This window comes from Ctenopharyngodon idella, chromosome 10, assembly GCF_019924925.1.
Source record: "Ctenopharyngodon idella isolate HZGC_01 chromosome 10, HZGC01, whole genome shotgun sequence".
In the NCBI taxonomy this organism is placed as follows: domain Eukaryota; kingdom Metazoa; phylum Chordata; class Actinopteri; order Cypriniformes; family Xenocyprididae; genus Ctenopharyngodon; species Ctenopharyngodon idella.
The window spans coordinates 40056454-40084317 of NC_067229.1; the positions used below are offsets into that span (position 1 = coordinate 40056454).

At 36.7% G+C, this 27864-nt stretch overlaps 2 protein-coding genes across 4 annotated transcripts; one reads left to right on the top strand and one right to left on the bottom strand.

Moving 5' to 3' along the window:
* The first annotated feature begins 308 nt into the window (after positions 1-308).
* On the top strand, positions 309-2646 carry myl10 (myosin, light chain 10, regulatory). Its single transcript, XM_051907894.1, has 7 exons — positions 309-429; positions 937-1023; positions 1112-1187; positions 1730-1834; positions 2084-2162; positions 2259-2307; positions 2431-2646. The coding sequence occupies exons 1-7, from the start codon at positions 427-429 to the stop codon at positions 2533-2535; spliced, it is 504 nt and encodes a 167-aa protein (XP_051763854.1). The 5' UTR covers positions 309-426; the 3' UTR covers positions 2536-2646.
* LOC127520089 (collagen alpha-1(XXVI) chain) lies at positions 2427-27776 on the bottom strand. 3 transcript variants are annotated; one of them, XM_051907883.1, is made up of 15 exons: positions 27226-27776; positions 25430-25552; positions 25203-25306; positions 9320-9381; positions 8635-8764; positions 8105-8212; positions 7893-8012; positions 7206-7289; positions 6855-6898; positions 5656-5718; positions 5510-5545; positions 5281-5325; positions 5108-5183; positions 4691-4823; positions 2427-2614 (listed from the first exon to the last, which is right to left on the bottom strand). In XM_051907883.1, the coding sequence occupies exons 1-14, from the start codon at positions 27366-27368 to the stop codon at positions 4705-4707; spliced, it is 1257 nt and encodes a 418-aa protein (XP_051763843.1). In that variant the 5' UTR covers positions 27369-27776; the 3' UTR covers positions 2427-2614; positions 4691-4704. The 3 variants fall into 3 exon arrangements, with proteins under 3 accessions (XP_051763843.1, XP_051763842.1, XP_051763844.1); XM_051907882.1 differs by lacking the exon at positions 2427-2614 and having other exon boundaries at positions 2718-4823; positions 27226-27770; XM_051907884.1 differs by lacking the exons at positions 2427-2614; positions 25203-25306; positions 25430-25552; positions 27226-27776 and adding an exon at positions 9977-10668 and having other exon boundaries at positions 2718-4823.
* Between the last annotated feature and the right edge of the window lie 88 nt (positions 27777-27864).

A 27864-nucleotide genomic window follows, 5' to 3' on the forward strand; every position in this document is an offset into this window, starting at 1 on the left:
AAACTGATCACCAATGTAACAAGGGCATCAAATAATTAAAGTAATCCATGTAACGGAGACAACATCTGACCAAACACACTGATGTGAGAATCTAGCCGGCTTCACACTGTCTTTAAATGACACATTAGCCGTGTATAAGAGTCTTATGGGGTTAGGGTGCTTCGAACGATCCTAAGATAGCAAAAGCCCACACACTCAGATCACATCACCTAGCATCTGTCCGTAACAATAACTGGAGGGTGGTAGGGCTGGTGATTCTCTATATGGCAAGTATTCTTCTGTTGTGCCTCCTCCTTTGTCTAAACATAGAACAGGTGGGCCGTCAAGCCAATTGTGCCAATATATAGCCGGAAACCGACGATGTTTGAGTGTCCCTCAGGCTTTTGAGACCAAGAACAGAGTAAAGAGAAGCTCTTCACAATCACAATGGTAGGCCTGTGTTTCTTTGCTTCGTCCTATCTTTACATGGAAATGGTGAAACTGAATGACGTTGTTCTTCTAACTGAGAGAATGTTGTATTTTATGTTAGAAAGTAGCATGTGATGGAAGGTTTTATATCTATTTCTTTCTATATCTTTAAAATAGGACCATTTTTATTAGTTTTTCTTTCATTAACCTTGATCTTTGTTGTTTTTTCTTTAAATTTCATAAAGGTTCTCAGTGAGTGACTAGCATTGTTTGTTACAGAAGTCAATATGTATCCAATTTGTGTTTTATTTGTAGCATTTATTGAAAAAGGCCACATTTTGACAACTCTCAATGTCAAACTAAGCAGAGTTCAGCCTCCATTTTGTGCCGCAGAGCAGTTAAAATGTATTATAGCAAACGTCTTTGAGGGTCATTTGAATTTTTAAGTTTTATGTGCTTCAAAATTACATTTAAATAGCATAAAGGCAGGGGGAAAATCATCTAAATTGTTTTTGCTCTGATTCCCAGGCACCAAAGAAGGCCAAGAAGAAGGAAGCTGCCAGCTCCAATGTGTTTAGCATGTTTGAGCAGTCACAGATCCAGGAGTTTAAAGAGGTGGGCTATTTTTAAGATTTAAGTACTTAAACATTTTATTTTAGCATATTTTTGGTATTTACCTCTGTAAATCTGAATGCTTCTCTAGGCTTTCACCATCATGGACCAGAACAGAGATGGCTTTATTGACAAAAACGACCTGAGGGACACATTTGCTGCTCTGGGTGAGTGAAGCCCCACTAAATGACTGTATATAGTGTAAATACTGGAGACACTGAAGGTCTCTGATACTTATAGGTGTTTATCCTATTGAACGAACAAGAGTATTGTTTGAAGGATTACAGTGGCTCCTCTTTAGCCCCCTACTGAATGCTGTGAAGCCTAAATGTAATCGTAACACTGTTTAACACAGATTTAGATACAAAATCATTCTGTGAAACCATTGATAAATTCACATACAGCAGGGTCCAAAAATCTGAGACCACTAGTTTTTGTAATATATTTATTCCATTACAAATCTAAAATTGTATTTATTTATTTGTTATTCTATGTTAAAAACCCATTTTTTTATGTGACTTCAGACTTCAATGTAAATGTCACTTTAAAAGTAGACCAAAAATATTATTTTCCCTGGCCCTGTAATCTGGTCTCATTAGTATTTTATTGCACATCTATGAACATTACTGTCGACTCTCACTCCATTCGAACTATCAGAGGAAGTGGCACTCTGTATTAATGTATATCTCTGTATGTGCGTGTTTGGCAGGACGTCTCAACGTTGGCAACGATGAGCTTGATGAGATGCTAAAGGAAGCCTCCGGCCCCATTAACTTCACCGTCTTCCTCACCATGTTTGGAGAGAAGCTCAAAGGCAAGGATCAAATTTATCAGAATTGAAATGATAATCATGCTAATGAGATGGAAATAGCAGCAGAACCCAGAAGAAATCAGGCACGCTGCATACTGATATATGAATTGTATAGTTTAGCATCAGAAGAGTAGATTTTGAATGCAACTTCCCCACAAAAATACTTACATCTTTGTTAATTAAGCTTTTGACATGTATAAGAGTATATTTGACTCAATAATCAATAATCTGTTACCGTTCTGTGACTGACAGGTACAGACCCCGAGGAGACTATTCTTAATGCCTTTAAGATCTTCGACCCAGAGGGCACAGGAATCCTTAAAGGAGATGAGTAAGTCAATTTCCTCAAATGTAAAAATGTTTCAGCACATCAACAGCTCCTTGAAATGCACAGCATTTAATATATTTCTTTTGTTTCTCCTCACAGGATCAAATATCACCTTATGTCCCAGGCTGACAAATTTACTGAGGCTGAGGTAATATACTTTTCTTTCTTCTGAAACGCAAAGGCATTGATTCATGGTGATGAATTGTATATTTAATATTAAAATATATAAAAATGCATTTTAATCAAGAACATTTTTACAAAATTTACCTAGGTAAACCAGATGTTCACAAACTTCCCCTTGGATGTGGCTGGCAACTTGGACTACAAAAACCTGTGCTACGTCATCACCCACGGAGAGGATAAGGAACAGGAGTAAAAACTACATTTCCCATGTTTCTCCATGTTTGTTCATGTCCATTTGTGTGTTGTCTTCCTCTTAAGCTCTGTACCTGTGCCTTTTGTCAATAAAGAAATAAAAAAAATTAAAGCCTGCTGTTGTTATTGGAGGGTTTAAACTTGCTAAAATACTGTCAACAACAAAAAATAAATAAATAAATGTTGTTTCCCATAAAAATTTTATTTAAAAAAGTCAAAAAGCAAAATACAAACAATCAGGTTTTGGTTCTCAATAACGCAAAGCATTACCGTGGGAAACCTTTTAAACAAACACCTCAGACACTTCTTTCTTAACGCAACAACAAGAAAAAGCCCAAGATTCGGAAAGATTTCGTTCCCTCCCGAGGGGATTACAAAAGCTCAAGCGCAACAATAAGCTTAAAGCCACACTGGCGTGTTGAACGGTGCTCTGTGAACAAGGTCAACAGGGCCTTTTGTGTCTCTCTGTCTATTCACTGCAGCCCTATTAATAGTAGCCCTTGGTGCGTTCTGCCATTTTGGGTTTTCAGCGAGTCAATGATAGGCTTTATGAATAAGAACAGGTGAACAGAGGGGTAAACACAATTTACTGTAGTAGACGTTGCACGCTCTATGCAGACAAAGGGGCCAATTTGGTTTTAAAGTTCTATTATATACAATTTTTTTTGTTTCCTGTGAGCTTTGAGACGTGAATTGTTTTCATACAAAGCCACTGCTAAGACTGCTATATATAATTATGTGCTTGAGGTCATCTCAGGACATCGATCAGAAAACCAAATGGAAATGTGCGTCTTTTTTGTTTTCTGGAAATTCTTTATGACAACACATGTATTTTCAGCTTGATAAAATCATTATTCATGCCACATAAAGCTCATTAAGAAGTGAATAGTGTAAAGAATGCCATTTTTTCTTTGTATAATCAAGTAAATCATTGTTGATCAATTACCCCAGATATCCTGCCATTCCAAAATCCTCACTTTTACTATCATAAAAGAAACAAACTACAGTAAATACACACTTAAAGGATTATTTCACATTAGAATTAAAATTTCCTGATAATTTACACACCCCTATGTCATCCAAGATGTTTATGTCTTCCTTTCTTCAATCGAAAAGAAATTAAGGTTTTCTCCATATAGTGGACTTCAACAGTTACCAACGGGTTGAAGGTCCAAATTGTAGTTTCAGTGCAGCTTCAAAGGGCTCCACACAATCCCAGCCGAGGAATAAGGGTTTTATCTAACGAAACGATTGGTCATTTTCTAAAAAAAAAGAAATATTTATATTAGTTTTTAACCACAAATGCTCGTCTTGCACTGCTCTGCAATGCGTCACGCATTACGTAATCACGTTGGAAAGGTTTTTAGAAAATGACCGATTGTTTCACTAGATAAGACCCTTATTCCTCGTCTGGGATCATGTAGAGCCCTTTGAAGCTGCACTGAAACTGCAATTTTGACCTTCAACCCGTTGTACCCCGGTAAAGTCCACTATATGAAGAAAAATCCTGGAAAGTTTTCCTTAAAAACCTTAATTTCTTTTCAGCTGAAGAAAGAAAGAGATAAACATCTTGAATGACATGGGGGTGAGTAAATTATCAGGAAATTTTAATTCTGAAGTGAACTAATCCTTTAAATTCAACATGAAATCAAAATTGATTCCAGTTACTTTCTTAATGCACATTTCTGGTCTTATTGTGAATGATTCATTGGTGCATGTTATTCAGTCTTAGTCCTTATAATCTTTAATCAAGATCTAATAGCTTGCTCTTACTCTAAAACAATTTTTTTTCTGCTGACATCTTCTAACCAGTAGCAAAATAGCTAGTTAGTTATCATTTTAGCAAACTCACATTCAGCTCCATTCTGGTAAGTATGCCCACATTTCAACATCCAATCAATTCCTGATGGATAAAATAAAGGCCCGCCTTTGAAATACATCATATTACGGAAGTTAAATGGGTTGTAAATGGCAATGAAAATGCTTTTAAGACAGAATATTGCCATTAAACAACAAAATACATCAAGTAAATAAAAAAGGAAAAGATCAGTGCCACTTTCATTATACTCATCAACATATAATACGCTGAGGGATCTGTCCTAAAGGTCAGGATAAAGGTCTTGTGGTCACAAGTGTTTGTTATTCACTCTTCATACCCAACAGAGTCCGGCTACTCTCTGTCCGGGGTAAGAGGAGAGGAGGGTTTGGCAGCACCAACACTTTTAGCACTGCCTGTTAGCATGAAGTCTGCCAGGAGATCTATTCCAGAACCAGAGTCCAACAGAGTATCTGGGCAGAGCGATGAAAGGAAAGAAACAAAAATAAAGGTAAAGAAGTTGCATAAAAATAAATAGTTGGCTGTAAAATAAATAAATAGTTGGCTGTATATTTATGGTCCTCTGATGTCAATTTTATCCTTAAAAGCAATTCATCCTTATGCAACGTCTAAGTCATTACTAAATAATTGCTGCACAGCTTATGTCATGGGATCATAATGGTGCTCTGGAATCCAACTGCTCTCTAGTTCTAACTTATAACTAGAATTCAGATTAATATTAATCCATAATTCTCACCATGAATGCCGATCATGTGTTCTAGAATGAGAACCCTCTCGGCCAGAATCTTCAGCGCTTCCCTTAACTGCTGCACCTGCGAGAAGGCGGGGCTTTAGCATGTGACAATAAATCATCATAACTGCACATCCAAAACTCCAAAACCATCACAATTTTTTGTGCGTCATCCTTACCTCCCCCGGAATCTCTCCCGGCTCACCTTTAGGACCTGCAACTCCCTACTCACAACAGAATAAAATGAATTTTATAATCATACATAAATATATATTAAATAAAATAATATTTAATTAAATTTAATTATCTTAATTATAAAATAAATGAATTGATTTATTAAAAAATTATAAAACAAAAAATAAATATTTTTAAAAATAAATATAAATGTAATCTAGTATGTGCACTCACAGGCTGCCCTTGCTTTCCTGTTATTCCAGGTGGACCCTTTGAAAAAAGAGTGATACAATCTAATCAGCTCATATAAAAACAAACATTATATTTTTATCCAAAATAAAAAATGTAAAAGATTAAGAAGGTCTTCACTGATGACTCACTCTTTCTCCTGGATCTCCTTTGGGTCCCCTGTCACCTGGTGTGCCTGAAAAGCTTAAGGCAGCCTATGATGAATGTGAAATAATAAGTACACAGTGCCTTACATATCCATACACATTGTTCAGTTATTTTTTCCTTATACAAACTGTAAATGCATTCTATTTTACAGCACATTTCATGTATAATCTGCAAGAACACTAAATATAATCAGAATTGACCATATGCACGGTTACTTCCTGGTTTTCATTAAGCCAGCATGGGCATTTCCTGTAAACTGTTAGCTGTCACTCTGTATTCGCTGAACATCGACTCAAAACCATCAGTGGTTGACTTTTTAATGCTGTATTTATATTTTAATGCAGTTATTACACTTACCTAATTTGCCAATAAACCAGTTTTATTGATTGCAAGCTACTGCGAACGTGGTGTCTGAATATGGACATGCACATGCAACATTTTTCCAGCACTTTGAATGTTATTTTGAATATGATGACCAAAAACATTATTTGTTCATCCTTCTGAGATTGTCCCCATTTGTAAAACCGAATGTTTCAAGATGTAGGAAATCAAACATTTGATAGAAAACACTTTTATTTAAAAAAAAATCAAAAAGACGTTAATTACCACTATAAACAGAAGATGGCGGCAGAGGAGCATTTATTGGCTCATATTAGCCATTTCCTGTAATATTTTTTCACTTCGTTTCGCCTTTGAATAAATATTAAACATAAAATCACTAGATTTAAAAATACATTTTGTCAAGGTGAAGTATGAAGTACTCACAAAATCTCATGAAAAACAATAACTTTTTTATGCGAATGAAATGCACAGAAAGCTCACTGATTTCAGCACACTTCTGAAAACTCCCATTTTGTTCAATGAATCTAAATAAAATGCACAATAAATCTTTAATTTACAGTGTGTTGATGCTTTTTTCCACACGAAAGTGTGAAAACTGATGGTCGAATTGAATTTTGCTGAGGAGGAACACTGAGGGACGTAAGTATTACATAATTGATGCTGTTAAAGCTACCTCAGGGCATTGAAGACACGACACACCAACAAGTGACATTTCACTGGAAGTTTTCCATCTGGCTTATATCATTGTGGAAGGTCTATAAGAACGTTCCTTACATATGGTCAATTCTATTTATTCTAATATATAATCTAAATATATTCCATAATGATAAAAATGCCTTACATTTTTCCCCGGGGCACCTGGGTGTCCAGGTGGTCCGGCAGGCCCTGTAATACGGATAGAAGATTAAATGTGTGACGAAACAGGTGGTCGATACCAGGTGAAACTGTTACGTATACTCAGTGTTGCCAAGTCCGCGACTTTTCTGTGGAATTGGGCTACTTTTACACTGTTGCCGCGGGTTGTTTTTCATGTCCACGGGTTGAAGCAACCCCAAATAACATGATATTTAGCCCCTGGAATGCGTTTTTTACCAGGGAACCCTGCCAAAAATGCGATTGGGCTAGTTTTGAGTAGCAATTGGGTGTGAAAACCTGGCAACCCTGTGTATACTGTATTTATGTTCTGGCATACCTGGTGGACCAGGAGGGCCGGAGGGCCCGGGGGGACCAAGTAAAGTCTGCAGGTCACGATAGGCAGCAAAGTCACTATCCGCATCTGAAACATGTAAGAAATTATGAAACTGAAAACAAATCAGATGTACTATTATAAATACATACACATGTATATCATTTGATGTCATAGTCAATAGCTGATCATCAGAGCTACAACAAGAAATTTAATAAATGTAATGTAACTTGTAACAATGTAATGAAATATAACAATGTAACTTCACTTGCAGCCAATGCGATTTGAGCAGCTGCACTGCTGTTCTGTTCAGTAGGATTTGGTGCTCAGGTTCTGTTTTGGGTTACTGAGATTCATGCTGCTTCACAGACAGCTAACAAATGACTCTGATTAACTGCTGACAGACAGAAGCCAACCAGACTCTTAAAGTGAGCCAGAGCTCTGAGAGGTTTACCCAAGCTGATACTACTCAAATGCTGCCATCTTATGGCCATTTTGAGAATAACATATGAAAGGTTGCTGATGTTTGTGCAAAGTCTGTCAGAATGGATGTTACAAATCATGTTTTCAATTCCTTATTGTTTCTCATTCAATTATGCATTATTTCAATACCATTATTAATTAAAGTCATATATTAAAAACTTCTAGAGAGTGAATAGCATGTTTAATGTGGACTTCTGTTCTCACATTTACCATGTTGTTTAGCCATTAGAGTGAAAACATCTCCCCTGATGGAGAAGGGAGTAGATGCTGCAGGCCCCGGTGGCCCAGGAAGGCCTCTTTCTCCTGGCGGACCTTGTAGCCCTTGAGGTCCTATAGAGATCAGAAGTAACCAGGAGAGCTGTGAAGCTAAGTGAAAATATTTGTTTTAATATTCCCAGTCAAGGTAAAGAGTTAGTTCTAACCTCTAGGTCCTATAGGACCAGGTTTTCCAGAAAACCCTGTCTTTCCTAAAGGTCCAGGAGGCCCAGGGGGACCTGGGGGACCAACAGGTCCTGGTTGTCCTCTTGGTCCTGGAAATAGAAGTTAACCATTCTAATTATAATATTATATTATATATATATATATATATATATATATATATATATATATATATATAAAATATAATACAAAAAGATAAATATTTATATTTATGTAAATATCTATGTATTTTAGATATTTTTATATTATATATATATATATATATAGAGAGAGATAGGAGAACAGGAGATAGGAGAATATATAGATATTTTTATATAATATATATTATATTATATTTTTATATTATTTTATATTATATAATGTTTTGTTTTATTATGTGAAAAATATAATAAAACAAATAATAAAATGATAATAAAATAATAAAATAAATACAATAAAATAAAACCGATAAATATCATATGAAATTACGTATCCTAAAGAACAGTTTAGTAAAACATACTTAATTTTTTCTCACCTGGTCGGCCAATGGCCTTGGGTGTTATTGGTGAAGGGTGTGCCCTATCCACCTCATTATCAGCTGTTCCCTCAGGTGATTGGCTGGACAGAGGGAGAGGGGGTGCCTCGGCATCTCTCAGTAACATTATCTGTTAAAAAAGAAAAAACACATGCTTACCATCTTAACTTAAAAGGATAGTTCACCCAAAAATATAAATTCTGTAATTTATTACTCATCCTCATGTAATTTCAAACCCGTAAGACTTTTGTTCATCTTCGGAACACAAATGAAGATCTTTTTGATGAAATCTGAGAGCTTTCTGTCCCTCCATAGACAGCTACACAACTGAAATTTGACGCTCCAAATTTCTAAATTCAAACTGTTCATCATATAAAGTGATCGAGTCTCTTCAGAAAATTTGGACTAATCCGCTCAATTCATATAGATTAGTTTTTCGATCTCTTTGTGAACTTTTTGAAAAGTAAAAGTGGTAGTTGCGTAGCTGTCTATGGAGGGACAGAAAACTCTCAAAATTTAATTAAAAATATCTTAATTTGTGATATGAAAATGAACGAAGATCTTACGGGTTTGGAACAATGTGAGGGTGAGTAATTAATGACAAAATGTAAATTTTGTGGTGGACTAACCCTTTAAATGTGACTGGTTTGGTTAATACAAGAGGTTACCTACATTTCTATCTTACCTGAGCTTCAATGACACTCAAGCGCTCTTTGATGTCAGCATAACCAGTACAGTTCATGCACTCTGAAGGGATAAACAAAAAAAGAGATGTTAAGGTAACATGTGGTATGACAGCAGAGAAAGGGGGATTTTTAACCATAAAAAGTGATGAGTGAATGGATTAAGCAAATGCTATAAATCTCTCAGCCATCTGTTGAGTCATAAGTCAAATCTACGATCGTTCAATATTTTTGCTCTGTTTTTGCAATATTATAACTGTATACTAGTCACAGTGGTAAACAGATCTGATCTGATCTGATCTGAATGAGGTTTGTGTGATGTTCTCACCATGAACGTAACAAAGGCACATTCATTCATACTGTACTTAAAATTCCAAGGATCCTTCCAGAGTCACTGGCTTTTAGTCCAAAATTGAAATCAATCCCGAAACCTCAGTGTGAAACCAAAATAACAGTCGTATGCTCAGTGTTGTTTTGTGAACAACGAGAACTTGTTAGAGAGAGAGACACTAAATGAGTTCAATCACATCTTCGGTTGACATCCCTCCCTGGGGTAGGATAAGGAACAGGAAAACCAGACATTGGCGAGCCGTGGTTTTCCATATGCATGGAAACCTAGTGAAGGGAAATATCTCACTCTGGGTTTCCCCAAAATTCACCTTTCTCATTTGAGAGAGATACTCCTCACAGCAAAGAGCTGGTCAGGAGCTGAAGACAACCACAAGGTGCTGGACCTCTCTGTGAAGGAAGAGCGATCTTCCAAGACAGCAGAGTCTTGGGAATCATTTGGCATGAAATGAGATGATGATGAATGGCAGGTGATCTCTCAGTGGTGAAATTTTATATGTGAAATGCAATACACACAGATAATGAGATTAGAATTTAAACTTGTAAACAAATTGTAACAATATTCACAACATACAAAATGAAACTAAAACTGATAGTGCTGCTGGGGAAGCTACTTTAATGTAAACATGAATTGCTGTTTGCAACCCATTTTACACATTATCTGACGTACACTACTCTAAACATTAGTTAATGTATTAACTAACATGAACTAACCATGAGCAGTACATTTGTTAGGCTACTGTATTTACTAATCTTCGTTAATGTTAGTTAATGAAAATACAGTTGTTCATTGTTTGTTCATGTTAGTTCACAGTGCATTAACTAATGTTAACAAGATTTTAATAATGTATTAGTAAATGTTTAACAAAGATTAATAAATGCTGCAGAAGTGCAGTTCATTATTAGTTCATGTTAACAAATGTAGTTAACTAATGTTAACTAATGAACCTTATTGTAAATTGTTACAGATTTTTTTTTTTTTTAAACAAAATACTTTTATTCAGCTTGGACACATTAAATAGGTCAAAAGTGACAAAAAAAAAAAGTGTTACAAAAGATTTTTCTTTCAAATAAGTTCTTTTGAAAAAAATGTTTCAACAAAACATTAAGCAGCAATTATTATCAACATTGATAATAATAAAGAAATGTTTGAGCACCAAATCAGAATATTAGACGATTTCTTTTTGATCATGTGACACTGAAGACTGGAGTAATGAGGCTAAAAATTCAGCTTTGCTATCACAAGAATAAATGACATTTTAAAAATATATTAAAATAAAAAATTTTAATATTTAAATTGCAATATTTCACAATATTACTGTTTTTACTGTATTTTTGATCAAATAAATGGAGACTTGATGAGCATGAAAGACATAAATTCTCAAAGACTTTGTTCCTTTGTAAAATTGAATGAGAAAAAATGCAGAACAGGAATTGATTTAAAGGGATAGGTTACCCAAAATTGAAGCCAAAAAAATGCATCCATCCGTAAAGGCCTTTTGAAGTGAATCAATGAGCTTTTGTAAGAAAAATATCCATAATTAGAACTTTATTAACTATAATAACTAGCTTCTGGCAGACGGCCGTATGCATCAATTAGCAGCGGAAGAGTGACCTTTGACCCGACACATGACGTAATGACAAACGTGGAAGTGCAGAGGATAGAGCAAAACAAAACACCGGTCACGAATTAGAAGTCTACAACAATAATTTTTAAAGAGAAATGTCGGAGGATTTAAATATAAGAGAAGAGGAGCTTGAGTTTGTTAAATTTGTTTAAACCGTGAGAGGCGTCTGAGCTTACGTTACTCCTACATCCTGCGCCATACATTGCGTCAGGGGTTACTCATTTGGCGCAAGTCGACTTGCGCAGGATGCGTATGGTCGTCTGCCGGAAGCTAGTTATTTGAATTAATAAAGTTTTAAATATGGATACAAAAACGCATCGCTTCGCTTCAAAAGGCCAGTATGGATTATTTTTTATAATGGATGGCTTCAAAATCTGGCCCCCCCTTAACTACCATAATAAAGCTTAGAAGAGCAAGGATATTTTTTAAATATATCTCCAATTGTGTTCGTCTGAAAGAAGATATACACCTAGGATGGCTTGAGGGCAAGTAAATCATTGGATAATTTTCATTTTGGGTGAACTAACCCTTTAATCTATCAGGAACTAAACACAGCTTAAAACAAAGAAACTAACCACCTTAATTTTAATGACTGGTTGAAACATAGTAAGGAACTAAAGATTAAATTTGGGATTAAAAGATATGAAAGACCTAAAATGGAGTACAGGACTAATTTTTTGACTCATTCGTGTACATTCAAATGAACCTATTCACTAAAATAAATCTTGACTTCCACTATTTAAAAAAAACATCTGAACTGGACAGTGTGGGTAGTTAATGGACCAAAGCTAGCAGTTTCGCTAATTTTAGTAAGTTAATCCCCAACACTACAAACTTACTTGGCAACAAAACAAAATGATCATAACATCATTACTTCTGGTTTCTTCCACTGAGACAATTAGAACACTACAAGCTTCATCATCTGCTCTCAATTGACTTAAATACAAGACTAAAGGCCACAAGCATGTCACAGTGTCATCAAAGAACAGTTTGGATGCCAGACCTCATGAAGGGACATTAGCTCATTCCATGAAGCGCACTGGAACAAATTTGTCACTCATCACCACAATGTACACATCCAACAGAGCAGAAAAGTTGACATGTCTCTGTTTTTCATGGTGGAAAGCCATTAGGACTGCATTAAAGGGCAATGCTAACTGCACATCTCCTCTTCGAGGAAGCACCCATGCTGGCAAACCCAAAGGATGCCATTCACTCTATATCAGTATTGCTCAGAAAATAATATTCTGTAATATTTACTTTGTAGGGACTCCATGGCACTGGGTGATGTGTGACAGAAGGCTGTGTGCAAGTTAAAGCGCTGTTGAAGTTTGGCAGACTATGAAAACCCAAAAATGAAATGTTCAGCTGTCTGACATGCCTGTTCTCCTTATGCCTTGGCCGTAACGCAGGGCTCTGCTGGATACCAGACCGCTCTCAGATCAGCGGACAGCTGAACGTTGGGGTATTCTGGAAAAACACCCAACGGATGAACTGTAAAGAAGAGCAGCACAATGGAATCTGCAGACACCGGACCGCTATGCTTTTCACAGATGCGAGGGAAGGCTTAAACGGGCCATTTTTGGAACTAGCTCAACGATTTTATTAAAACTGACATGGTTAATAAAGTTATGCAAACACGTGCCAACGCAGACATCAGTGATGTATTGATGTACCAAACCGGAGTGCGACTCAAGAAGTACAAATACACAAATCACACATGCAAGCTGACCACATTAAGACTCCACACCCATTAACAGCATTCTGGCAGAGACTGATGGGGTTTTCAGAGATTATGAAGACACAAGATACTTCTGCATGTTCTCCTGGGTGAATGCAGTTTATAAAAGGGGTTTATTGGTAAAATGCGATGCATTGAAATTGTTTCAGACAGAATTGGAATAAGCTGCATTGCCAGATCTACAGATTGTGCGCCATCAATTTCTTTTCTATGCTAAATACATGTAGACTTGTTAGTAATGATCTTCAGTCTCTGTATCTGCCCTCAAACAAATACTTTGGGCACATGCATTGCAGGAAGACTGGTATTTGCATGCCATTCCTCTTTGGAATTCATTGACTGGGAAGTTTATCTCCCTAAAGTGTATAGTATACAAGAAGACTAAACAAATCTAAATTCAATTCAGTTTAAAATGCACTTTCACGTAATTCCAGGAGTCTGCTTTTGCTCATTTGGTTTGTGAAGCACCTAATAAACCAAAGCCCCCAGGTGCTACTTAAATAACTAAATAATTAAAATAAGATTCTTGTGGACATTACATTTAATATGTAACATCACTGGGAGTTGCTCTCTATTGACAACTGGAATAATGCTGTGGGACAAAGGATTTCTTACAGCTGTTAATCCCAGCTGCAACCATCCCACCACACCTTACAGCTGTCTTGCATTTGTTGAAATTGTGATGTCCATGTTTCTGATCTATTTGTAATGTTGTTTTAGACTATTATGCATAGCCCATGTTCTTACACAAGCTGGTGACTAGGTGGTACTTGGACAGTCCAACTGGATCAGATGTGTTTCTTGGTCTGAAAAGTTGATCAAGAGTAATTCTCAAAGTATTTTTAAAGTTGTTCTCAAACAAATAATTTTGATTATGATTGTAATTTTGAGCAAAATGATAATTTTAATAATTTTAGATAAGCCCTACTTTGTGATTATTTAGAATAATTTATATTCATGGTGGAAATTACAGGGGGTTTTGGGGAGTCCTACTCTCATTTAAGGCTCAACCTCCCAAAAGGAAGCCAAAATGAAAACAATAAAGTTGGGCACCTGGGCAGTCTTAGTACATATACTAAACAGTAAGATGTATTACATTTTATCATCAGTAAAACATAATATTCAATAAATATTTCAACATTTTCAAAAGTAACCACAAAAGTTAAATCAAATCACAAAAAAGTAAATCAATCAGATCATGGAGCTACAAAGATGCAATAAAATTCACCTAAAGTGGTAACCATAGCAGTACATTATACATCTATCATAATTTATATTAATCTATAATATATATCCTATTTATGAATATACACTATAGATCAAAAGTTTGGAATAATTAATTTTTTTTAGACTTTTTTCAAAAACATTAAAAAATCTTAATTATCCCACACTGTATTTATTGTAGATTAATTTATCACAGGTATATCAAAAAAAGAAAGGACACCATATTGAATGCTATGGTTTTACGTATCAGAATAAAAAAAATAAAAAAAGCAACATAATAAAAAAATCATCTGGTCCTTGGCATGTCTTAAAATTTGGTAAATACAACCTCAGATGATCCACAACACATGACATTACACATATTACACCGTGTCATTATTTATTTAACAAAAACTAGGCCAAAATGGAGAAGCCATGTGTGACAAATTAAGTACGCCCTTAATGCTTCCATATGAATTGAGAGGGTAAGTAGCAGTCAGTAGCTGCTAATCAAATACCTTTGATTAATTGATCATCAGCAAATGTGATCACCTCAGATGTTTTGGCAGTTTGATGGTCTGGAGCCTTCAGGTGTGTGTTAACACAATGCCAAGGAGGAAAGACATCAGCAATGATCTTAGAGAAGCAATTGCTGCTGCCATCAGTCTGGGAAGGGTTATACAGTCATTTCCAAACAATCTGAAGTTCACCATTCTACAGTGAGGAAGATTATTCACAAGCGGAAGACATTCAAGACAGTTGCCAATCTTCCCAGGAGTGGACGTCCCAGCAAATTCACCCCAAAGTCAGACAATGCAATGCTCAGAGAAACTACAAAAACAACAACAACAAAAAACAAGAACTCCACCTCAGACTCTACAGTCCTCAGTTAACATGTCAAATGTTAAACTTAATGACAATACAATTAGAAAAAGATAGGTTAAGTATGGCATGTTTGGAAGGGTTGCCAGGAGAAAGCTTCTCTCTAAAAAAAAAAAACATTGCAGCACGGCTTAGGTTTGCAAAGTTGCATCTGAACAAACCACAAGACTTCTGGAACAAAGTCCTTTTGACAGATGAGACCAAAGGGGAGATGTTTGGCCATTATGCACAGTGCCAAGTTTGGCGAAAACCAAATGCAGCATATCAGCACAAACACCTCATACCAAAAGTCAAGCACAGTGGTGGAGGAGTCATGATTTGGGCTTGTTTTGCAGCCACCTGGGCATCTTGCAGTCTTTGAGTCAACCATGAACTCCTCTGTATATCAAAAAGTATTCTACAGTCAAATGTGAAGTCATCTGTCTGACAGCTAAAGCTTGGCCTAAATTAGATCATGCAACAGGCATGTAATCCCAAGCACACCAGCAAATCTATACCAGAATGGCTGAAAAAGAAAAGAATCAAGGTGTTGCAATGGCCCAGTTAAAGTCCAAACCTCAACCCAACTGAAATCTTGCGGTGGGACCTTAAGAGAGCTGTGCATAAACAAATGCCCACAAACCTCAAAGAAATGAAGCAACGTTGTAAAGAAGAGTGGCCAAAAAAACAAAATAACGACTTTTCAACAATATCTATATGGGCCGATTTCAAAACAATGCTTCATGAAGCTTCTGAGCTTTATGAATCTTTTGTTTCGAATTAGTGATTTGGATCTCCTATCAAACAACTAAACTTCTGAAATCACGTGACTTTGGCGCTCCGATTCACTGATTCAATTCGTAAAGCTCCGAAGCAGTGTTTTGAAATCGGCCCATATAGATATTGTTGAAAAGTCGTGATTTTGTTTTTTTTGGCACACAAAAAGTATTCTTGTCGCTTTATAATATTAAGATAGAACCACTGAACTCACATGAACTGTTTCAAATATGTTTTTAGTACCTTTATGGACCTTGAGAGTTTCAATGGCTTTGCTCTCAATAGAGGCCTCACTGAGCCATCGGATTTAATCAACAATATCTTAATTTGTGTTCCAAAGATGAACGAAGGTCTTATGGCTGTAGAACGACATGAGAGTGAGTAATAAATGACATTATTTTCATTTTTGGGTGAACAACCCTTTTAAGACCTAAAGACCAGATGATTTTTTATTATGTCCCGATTCTTAAAACCATCGAATTCAAAAGGGTGTCCTTTCTTTTTCACATGACTATATATATACTGTTTGGCTAACTAGAGACACTACGGCCACCGAAAGACATTTTGAGTTGCTTAATGGCTAATTCTCACTGCATCCACAGACGCTGATTAATGCAGACAATCACCAGATTACAGTATGTCACTTCAGGCACTGCACTACCCACCAAACGCGGATATGTTCAGTCAGCGAAAACAAACGCCGACCAACGGCAACAGATGCTGACAGGGGTAACACACCAATCTGATAAAACCCAAAGAATGTGTCCTGCTGCCGTTGGTCAAGGACGTGTCTGTTGCCATTGGTCACTGTATAATTGGCACACTGATTATATTCACCATGCATTAATCAGATACAGTTTTGGGTTCATTGTCGTACAAGTTACCCTAATGAACAGGTAGAATTCATTGGCATGTCCATCTGTGCTTAACCACAGAAATGAGATGATCTCACCCGCTGCAGGCAGCTGAGGGGACTGGAGCACACGCGTCCTCATCAATCATGAGATACCACACCACAGACATCCCATTTTCCCACAGCCACTCACACAGCTAGGGGTACTGATCACAATCTCAATATAAAGGAATTTGTAGAGCAGGTGATAGATTTGAAACTCTGCCAGGCCTTCTGGAAGCTCGGTATGGGGGTAGTAAGAAAGACAGCTGGAGCTGACTATATAGATATAGATAAGACCCTGACCAGGGCATTATGGGAAGTTTGAGTACCCAAGTAATTCTGCTGATGGGAATTGTTCCCATGAATGAATAATGCCTTTAGTCTAACAATCAGGGTTTAGTGGTTTTCAAACTGGAATCCAGGAACCCCCGGGGAGCCATAATATTATGTAGTACTGTTGATAAACTGAATTCCTTGTATTAAATTAACTGTTTAGTAAATTTCCTTTATCAAAACTTTTTGTTTAGACTGTCTTTTGAGGATCTAACTACCCCCGTCCCCCCAAACCACTGTTATTTGAACCAAGAATAAAAGTCAGACTAAATAAGCAAAAAAAAGTAGAGCTGCACCAAATGGTAAAAAAAAAGTTGAGAGGTATGCAGAAAATTTAAGGAGACAAACAAGCATTTTGCTAAATGTCATTTTTGAGCTGTTAAAGTTAATATGTTAACTTCAGATTAAATATGCTTAACGTAAATTGTAATATATTTATAATATTTATTGATCCTCAGATTTAGATACCTATCATTACTCTAACAGTGGTAGAAAAACATACATCTTATGCTGTATTATGCAAATCAAAGTAAAAATGTTCCAGATAATAATTTGATTTGTTTTTAGTAGTGAAAACAACGACATGTTGTATTCCTACACTACCATTCAGAGTTTAGGGTCGGTATTTTTTAAGTCTTTTATGTTTCATAAGTCTATAATTTTTCTGAAGTCTTTTATGCTCCCCAAGGCTCTTATTTGATCAAAAATAAGATTTGATCAAATAGGCATTTATTTGATGAAAAAATGCAGTAAAACAGTAACATTGTGAAATATTAATACAGTTTTAAAAAGCTGTTTTCTATTTTAATGTATTTTCCTGTGATGAAAAAGCTGAATTTTCAGCATCATTAATCTTCAGTGTCACATGATCCTTCAGAAACCATTCTAATATGCTGATCAAGAAAGTTTTGATCGTTAGTGTATTATCACAAAAAGCTTGAAAAACCCCTGTATTATAAGATATCAATCAAATTTTACATCAAATCCAAAAACATATCATATCATAGAGTAGATTTTTGATTTGTTGCATGCTATTTCTGGGAGTTCTTCTCTAGTGACAATTAGAATACCGTTACGGGACAAAGGATCTCTTACAGCTGTCGATCCCAGCTGCAACCATCCTCCCACACCTCAACAGCTTTGCACTCCGGCATTCCTTGACGTCTACTCCTTCTTAGTCAAACAAATAAAGCAATACTTTTCACATAGTCAAACACAATCGATCAGAATATCCAAGTTCTTGACATACTAACATAGAAATTTAATGAGATAAAGAGAAGAACTGGCCTCAATATATGAGGAATGCATTAAAAAACAAAACACAGCTAACCCAGGGAGGGACAGCAGCAAAACGTCTAGCATTTCGCTGACTAATCTGATGGATGGAAACGATTTCTTTGTCTGGGCTGCATTAATGAACAAACAACTTCATCACACTGGTATCTTTTAATACAAGGCACATGAATTTATGACACTGTACATTCCTGAAGGACTAAACATCACTAATGTGGTTCAACATGACCTCAGCTAGTCACACAATTTTCAATAACTGTCAAAGTGATATGAATAAACATCTAAGCCACAACTCCAGGGGAGAATGAATCAGTTTAAGTTTATTATTGCATTTCTGTTTATATATATAGCTGGATTGTTCACTCTTACATTTGGCTTGTTGCTACAACCAAGGTTTAATCCTGCCAGATGACAACAACTTGCTGGTAAATAGTTCACCGAATGAATATATACATGGACACGAAATGTACAGCATGAAACAAGAAACTGCGAGTCTGTGGTGTTATACGTGAGACACTGATTTCAGAGGACGACGGGGAAGAACAATTAAAATCAAGTATTCTAATTGGCCGTTCACACAGAACCCGCTCTGCGCTGTACTTCCATTGTATTTCTATGTAAACATGCCCTAGATGGATGTGTTTGACCATTTGTGTCTTGCGTCTTTTGTTCTGAAAACTCAGTTAAAAGAAGTTCAGCTTTTTAAAAACACGTCTTGAGACCTTCAATTTTTTTCCATTCCACTGCTCGCATCTTCATATTTTCAACGCATTCCATCTTTTTGATTTGCATTCCACTGCGCTGGACTTCTGTTGTTTTTCTATGTAAACATGCTAGATGAACGTGTTTCACCGTTGCACAGTGCACTTATGTCTTGTGTCTTTTGCAGCATCTCGCGCATGACATGTCGTTCTAAAAATGTGGCGTTCAAGTTAAAATAAGTTCAACTTTTAAAAAACACGTCTAACTTGTGTTTTTCCCCCATTACAATGCCCTGAAACAAGCAAACATGCAAAAACACGCTGAGTCCACTACCATTGTTTTTTGGTGCATTCAAGTCCTCCTGGGAAGTTTGTATTTACAAGTTGAGAAGTCGTGTTTACGACGTCAGGTGTTCAAGTCACTTTCGTTGGAGCAAGATGGCTGTCACAGAGAAGAACTCCGTGATTCCCTCCTCTGGCCATCAGAGGGCGCCTACACCTGAATACTGACACACACACACAGATCCACTCACACACTACATTTCCCATCAGCCCCGTACCTTGTCACTAATCACCACACCCAGCTGCAGCGCATTACCTAGACTATTTAAGCTGCTTGCATCCTCACATTCAGTGCGAGGTCTTGTACTACTATGGTTTGCATTTCTGAGCGTTCTTCATTGTGTTTGTCTGCCTGTTATTGACCCAGTTTGTTACCCGTTTATGATTCTCTGCTGCCTGCCCTTTGGACTCTTTGATCTGCTCTGGACTTGTGATTGATATCTGCCTGCCCTGACTTACTGTATGTTCTACGACCACGATTCTGTCTATTCCCTGCTGTACCTGTTTGCCACTGTTTGACCATTGTCTGTTTGACCACGAGAACTGTTTAATAAAGCCTGCTTATGGATCCCACTTTGTGTGATGACTCGTTACAGTGGCAGTGTACCTTCTCTTAATTAACCACACAAAAATACAGCAAAGTTTTTAAATTCTACTTCTAGAAAAACAAAGTATGTACAACCTGAATTCCGGAAATGTTGGGACGTTTTTTAAATTTGAATAAAATAAAAACTAAAAGACTTTAAAATCACATGAGCCAATATTTTATTCACAATAAAAAATAGATAACATAACAAATGTTTAAAGGGAGAAATTTTACACTTTTATCCACTAAATGAGCTCATTTCAAATTTTATGCCTGCTACAGGTCTCAAAAAAGTTGGCACTGGGCAACAAATTGCTGAAAAAGCAAGAAATTTTGAAAATATTCAGCTAATAGAACATCTAGCAACTAATTAAGTTAATTGATATCAGGTCTGTAACATGATTAGCTATAAAAGGGATGTCTTAGAAAGGCAGAGTCTCTCAGAAGTAAAGATGGGCATAGGCTCTCCAACCTGTGAAAGAGTGCGTAAAAAGATTGTGGAATACTCTAAAAACAATGTTCCTCAACGTCAAATTGCAAAGGCTTTGCAAATCTCATCATCTACAGTACATAACATCATCAAAAGATTCAGAGAAACAGGAGAAATCTCTGTGCGTAAGGGACAAGGCCGAAGACCTTTATTGGATGCCCGTGGTCTTCGGGCCCTCAGATGACACTGCATCACTCATTGGCATGATTGTGTCAATGACATTACTAAATGGGCCCAGAAATACTTCCAGAAACCACTGTCGGTAAACACAATCCTCCGTACCATCTGCAGATGCCAACTAAAGCTCTATCATGCAAAAAGGAAGCCATAATATGTGAACATGGTCCAGAAGCGCTGTCGTGTCCTGTGGGCCAAGGCTCATTTAAAATGGAGTGTTTCAAAGTGGAAAAGTGTTCTATGGACAGACGAGTCCAAATTTGACATTCTTGTTGGAAATCACGGACGCCGTGTCCTCCAAGCTAAAGAGGAGGGAGACCTTCCAGCGTGTTATCAGCGTTCAGTTCAAAAGCCAGCATCTCTGATGGTATGGGGATGCATAAGTGCATACAGTATGGGCAGCTTGCATGTTTTGGAAGGCACTATGAATGCTGAAAGGTATATAAAGGTTTCAGAGCAACATATGCTCCCCTCCAGACGACGTCTATTTCAGGGAAGGCCTTGTGTATTTCAGCAGGACAATGCAAAACCACATACTGCAGCTATTACAACAACATAGCTTCGTCGTAGACGAGTCCAGGTGCTGAATTGGCCTGCCTGCAGTCCAGATCTTTCATCTATAGAGAACATTTGGTGCATCATTAAACGAAAAATACGTCAAAGATGACCACGAACTCTTCAGCAGCTGGAAACCTATATCAGGCAAGAATGGGACCAAATTCCAACACCAAAACTTCAGAAACTCATAACCTCGATGCCCAGACATCTTCAAACTGTTTTGAAAAGAAGAGGAGATGCTACACCATGGTAAACATGCCCCCGTCCCAACTATTTTGAGACCTGTAGCAGGGATCAAATTTGAAATGAGCTCATTTTGTGCATAAAATTGTAAAATTTCTCAGTTTAAACATTTGTTATGTTATCTGTGTTCTATTGTGAATAAAATATTGGCTCATGTGATTTGAAAGTCTTTTAGTTTTCATTTTATTCAAATTTAAAAAACGTCCCAACATTTACAGAATTCGGGTTGTACAACAGGTGCGTTTTGCTTTTTAACGTTTTTTTTTTTATTAATTTATGAAGCCACTGTAAACTTTATTGTTGCATATTATATTGTTATATTACAATGCTATTATATTTTTTGCAGGGAATTAGCTTATTTGTTGTAAATAAAAAATCTTGATAATGTCATTGCTAAATACCTATAAATATTATGGTATTCCGCCATGTTTCTCCCTGACACGCCCCCAACTCATAGAGATCAGGGCTTAAAGAAAATCCAGAGCTTCCCATTCAAATTTACAACTTTGTGGTGGCATTCATGTGCGTTCAACTTGTAAATACGATCTTTTCGACATGACTAAATGCACCAGTACACACTAGATGGGCGATCTTTGCAGCATGTAATCTTTGCAGCATCTCGCGCATGACATGGCGTTTTAAAAATGTGACGCTAAGTTAAAATAATTTCAACTTTAAAAACTGCGTCTCTATAGAACTTATGTAGCCCCGCCCCTTTTGTATACTGTGCTTGTATCCTGTTGTATCCTGGTTTTTATATTTCCACAGCATGAAGGTAAGATCTTACGAATTTATGAATAAACCGCTTATTTTAAAATCTTACCAGTCTACAGACATTTGTTATAACAAACATTACAATGCTCATGATAACTTTAGTTTACTTTAACTCAACAATAGGTAAATCCACTTCTTCACCAGCTAGATGCCACAGAAATATACAGAGCTAATATACAGAGCTACCGCAAAAAAATTCAAAAATAAAATTCCAAAGATGGCTGCATGCTTGTTTCTCTGGCGCATAAGGTTTATACCTTGCATTTTTTCCCATTCCACATTTCCCATAATTTCCTACTGCATTTGTTTCCTGCGTCTCACATTATAAAATTGGTGTGAATCACCCATTTAGAGCCACATAATAGATAATGCACCCTTTTCACAAACTGTGTTGACTCATTTTCATATAATTAACATAGTAAATCTAGCAAATCTATATTTTACCCTTGCATTAAAATATGGGGTTTCTAATAAAGCTGCTGCTGGTGCAAATCGGAACGTAAAAATTATATTTTAATGGCTATATTTGCTATGGTCATCTATCTATGTACAAGTTCACCCTGCTTTGGTTTAACCATGTTCCAGACCCGGAAATGTAAAAAGGGTCCATAATGAGTGAAATCAGTCACAGCATTCTTCTTTAGGCCTCATTACACACGATAAATGGAAATGTTGGGATTTCACACGACTGACTTTGACCTAACTTGAGCTGTTTGACTACGAGTAACAATCCAAATTCCAAAAATATGTTCTTAAATAAACCAAACACAGAGGGGCCTGAAACCCAGGGGATTGACAGCCTCAGGCTGAAGCTATGAGCCCAATGCAGAGGGATAAAAGGGAGGAGGAAGGAGAAAGGGATGGGGAATGAAGATTTCTGATTTATTCACCATGTCAGAGATCGTGGCGCCCTTGGATTTGACCCAAACTAAATCATCCACATCTCACAGGGAATGATCTGAAAAGAGACACCGCAGACGGGCCAGTGGTGTCTGCTGTGGGGGGAAGGAGGTTCATTAAACCAGCATCCAGGAAAACATGGGAATGTGTGTCAAGGGTAAATTATCCTTATTGGGTCAGAAATTATTTGGACTCTTGTGACCTCTACCACATCTAACTGTGCTGTGTCAAATGAATTAAAAGCATTGACTAATTTCCTTAATTCAAAATATTTTCTTCCAGCTATTTATTTCAGAGTTAATTAAAAACGTATTTACCCATTTATGCAAAGACCCAGAACTGTGCTGGTTTTGATTATGATTATCTCTAGTAAAGTGAGTCAGTAAGGAATTTAACTGTACCGATATGACATGACATTGACACGAGACAGGGTTACCAAGTAAAATACATACAGACATGATCTTTATGTGTTTATAAAAAGTTTTGAAAAGGATGCATTCTCTATGATTTAAAGGGTTAGTTCATCAAAAAAACGAAAATTCTGTCATTATTTACTCACTCTCATATGGTTCCAAACCCATAAGACTTTCGTTCATCTTCGGAACACAAATGAAGATCTTTTTGATGAAATTGGAGAGCTTTCTGTCCCTCCATAGACAGCTACGCAACTGACATTTGATGCTTCAAAAAGTTCATAAAGAGATTGTAAAACTAATACATATGAATTGAGCGGTTTAGTCCAAATTTTCTGAAGAGACTCGATCACTTTATATGACGAAGATATTTAATTTAGGCTTTATTCACACATAAACATTCATCAACTCACACATCAGTTGTGGTAAACAGAAGCTCAAGCATGTTTGTTTGACGTGCAAGAACCAATGAGGTTCATTCTTGTGTGTTACGCAGCACGTTTGAGCTTCCCCAAGAGGTTTGTTCTCACGCATCAAGCAGGTTTGGTTGAGCTTCTGTTTATGTTTACTCATCAATGTTTATATGTGAATAAAAGCCTAAATTAAATCTGTTCGTCATATAAAGTGATCGAGTCTCTTCAGAGAATTTGGACTAAACCGCTCAATTCATATAGATTAATTTTACAATCTCTTTATGAACTTTTTGAAGCGTCAAAGTGTCAGTTGCATAGCTGTCTATGGAGGGACAGAAATCTCTCAGATTTCATCAAACAGATCTTCATTTGTGTTCCGAAGATGAACGAAAGTCTTTGGAATGACATGAGAGTGAGCAATTAATGACAGAATTTTTATTTTTGGGTGAACTATCCCTTTAAGTAGTAGGCTACCAATGAACTTGTCTCAGATATTCCTCTTAAAATTCCTTAGGATAAATACAAATAGCATCACATCAGATATACAGGTAATTTAGTCTTGGAAAAATATAAGAAATATTCATACTGAGATCTGACTTTTGATTGCAGATTTTTGTGCCATGGCAAATCTGAGCACACTTTCTGACATGGCCAATCCCAAAATGCATTTTCTCCAGGTTAATATATGTCAGTATAAGAATGTTTATGGATTTTTTGCACTGACGTGTATGGTGCTCATATAGTGAGAGGGCAAATACATTCAGAGGGAAAATAATTATGGCACATTCACTTTTTATCCCAGATGACTGATTCCCACAGTCAGACCAGCTGTTGTCACTCACATTCACACCCACACACTGAATGCAAGGGATCTCTCCTTGTTGCTAAGAGACTTAAATTTGAAGAAGAACCACCCACTAAGACACTCCAAGCCAAATGTGAGTGGTGTTTGCCTGTGCAAAACTACTGCTTGATGCTTGGGTGTTCTTGGTTTTTGCTAGGGTCTTCTGAGTGGTTTCTATGTGGTTGCTTGCTTACACAAATCAAAAGAGTCCAACCACAAAATCTCTGTGAAAAAGTTATGATTGTTTTGGCACAACTAATAAATGTGAATGTAACTGTCTCACAACATCTAACAATTCACAGACATTCAAATGCTTCACTAATACTTCAATGAATTTGAGATTGGTGAGAAATGAGCTCCCTCACCCTCTCTGCAGTCTTCCCCATGGAATCCTGGACAGCATCGCCATTCCAGAGAAGTGATTTTCCTGTAGGTCACTCTGTACACAGGTCTCACCAGAGTTCTGTAGCTGGGAAAATACAGAGAGGCAAAACATACACCGAGTCTGTTAGTTGTCGTCCAAGTTAATGTGAGAGAGAATAGCAAGAGCATAATCCAGCATATACCATGAGATCATTTCTTTTCTCTGTACCTGATGAGGTTTGAACACGGTCCAGGCCATCGGCAACTCTGAAACAGTCGCTGAACAACAGTCTCTGTCCCATTTTGTGTCTGACATGAAATGGTCTTCTGTACTGTGTACTGGCACCAGTTCCTTATTTCGTTCCATGATGAATAAACAATAATAATGACAAAGACCAGACCAATCAGAATCCAGTACTCAAGAATAGAATAGAAAAAAAAAAAAACAATGGAGAAATGAATGTGCACAATAAGCCAATGAAATCATGGAAAATAAGAGCTTTAGGTAGGGAGTATGTGATCACTTTATTCCTAAAATTCCTTTTCACAAAACTCACAGAATGGCATTGCAAAACAAACAAGCATGTGACTTCACTAGTTTTATTGCCATAATGTTTCTTCATGAAGCTCCTTCACTTCAAAAGCGAAATGAAATACAGCACAGTGGACTGAGGGTCCTCTGAGAGAACCTCTCAGTGGCACAAGCATATCTTTTTTCCTTTACCATGGGAGACTGAATGATTTATTCTCTCCCAACATTCATATAACACCCAGAATAGTCTGACATACGTTCTTAAAAAGAACTAAAACAAAAACCCTGGGAAACTTCCCTTCTGATACGTCTCAGATGATTCAAAATATCCCAGGATTGTGACCATTTCGTCATTCATGTCATTGTTCTTCGTTTGATTCGGATTGTGATGAGTCGTGACCGGACCACAGACACACATGAAGCTCCACATGTCTAGACTAAAGAGCTCAACCTCGACCGTATGTCAAACCACAAAATACTTTGTCGCACTATCTGTCGGGAAAAAGAATGTTTCATTTTTAAGATAAATACTTTTGGCTTTGGTTCGGTTTGTGCTTTTTCTGGGAATTCAATTAGGGGTCCACATGGACCTTCACAGATGTGTTTAGGATAGATAGATAGATAGATAGATAGATAGATGAGTGTGTTTGCTTAATACATAATAGACACGGTTTCAAAAATGTACACTGTAAAATGATTTTTCAAAGTCGTAAATAAAACAAAGATTATTAAAATATGTTTTACAAGAAATGACTATTTCAGTCTTTCTACTTCGAAATTTCATGTTTAATTCAACGTCTTGTTTTTTTTGTAATTATTTGTGAAATTTGCTAGCAATTTCTGAGTTAAAATGGTTTCAAAGTAAATCCTACAGCATTTTTTTTTCAGTGTAGGTTATTTAGTTTCAAAATTTTATTTACATACAGTATGTACCCAGAGAAGTTGTAAGCCACATAAACAGTTGTGAACAATATTTATAGAAATAAATAGAAGTGCTCGACTAATTTAAAGTTTATTTAAGCTTGACTCGAGTTCATTGGCCTTAATAGGATAGTTCATCCAAAAATGAAAATTCTGTCATCATTTACTCACCCTCAAGTTGTTCAAAACGTCTATAAATTCCTTTGTTCTGCTGAACAAATATATTTTGAAGTTGTGGGGCACCACTGACCACAGAATTTAATTTCCCATACTATGAAAGTCAATGGTGTCCCACAAGTGTTTGGTTATAAACATTCTTCAAAATATCTTCCTTTGTGTTCAGCAGAACAAAGAAATGTACACAGGTTTGGAACAACTTGAGGGTGAGTAAATGATGACAGAATTGTCATTTTTGGGTCAACTATCCCTTTAATCCATCATCCTGCAATATACTAAGGCTTTAAATCAATCAGTTTGATAACCTAGTGATGCTCCAGCTGGTTACTAAAGCTCTTTATCTAATGTCACACACAAACACACACACATCGAGCACATGAAGTCACAGTGTTTACCTGTTGAGTGTGTTGGCTCCAGTGTTGTGTTCGGACACTGTGCGCTGCAGTCTCACTGGAACCTGATAAATAGCTGCTGAGGCTTTAAAAGGACGAAACGACAACATGAACATACAAAGAAGTTTCCAAAATCCCTCACGCATGGTCCGACGTCTAACAAGTCTTTGCTTATTCCCTGTGTTTTATCTGAAGTTATCCTGCTCAGACGAGTTGTGTTAAACGACTAAATGAGTTACTGAGAGACCTGACGGATGAGGAGACAGTCAAAATGCTATCCGCTCTTCTGGAGTAAAATACTGGCTGTGTCTCATAACCTATTTGGCTGACTATCTACTACATCATAGTTAGCATGGCCAAAAATGCTGCAGGCATTTGTGATATCCAAAACGCTGTCTAGGTAGGAATTAAGGCACTGTATAATCTATATGGTAAAACAAATGCTAAGAGTTCAAAAACACAACCAGAGTAAAAACAGAGAAAATCACAACTTAGATAGATATCTAAAAGAAAAAAAAACTGATGGGCAAAAATAATAATTAATAGATCTGTTTTAAAATGGAAAATGGGGCTTTAACGCCACCTGCTGGTCAAACGCTTTTTAATACCACAGATATTGAATCTCCTACAGTTTGGGGTTGG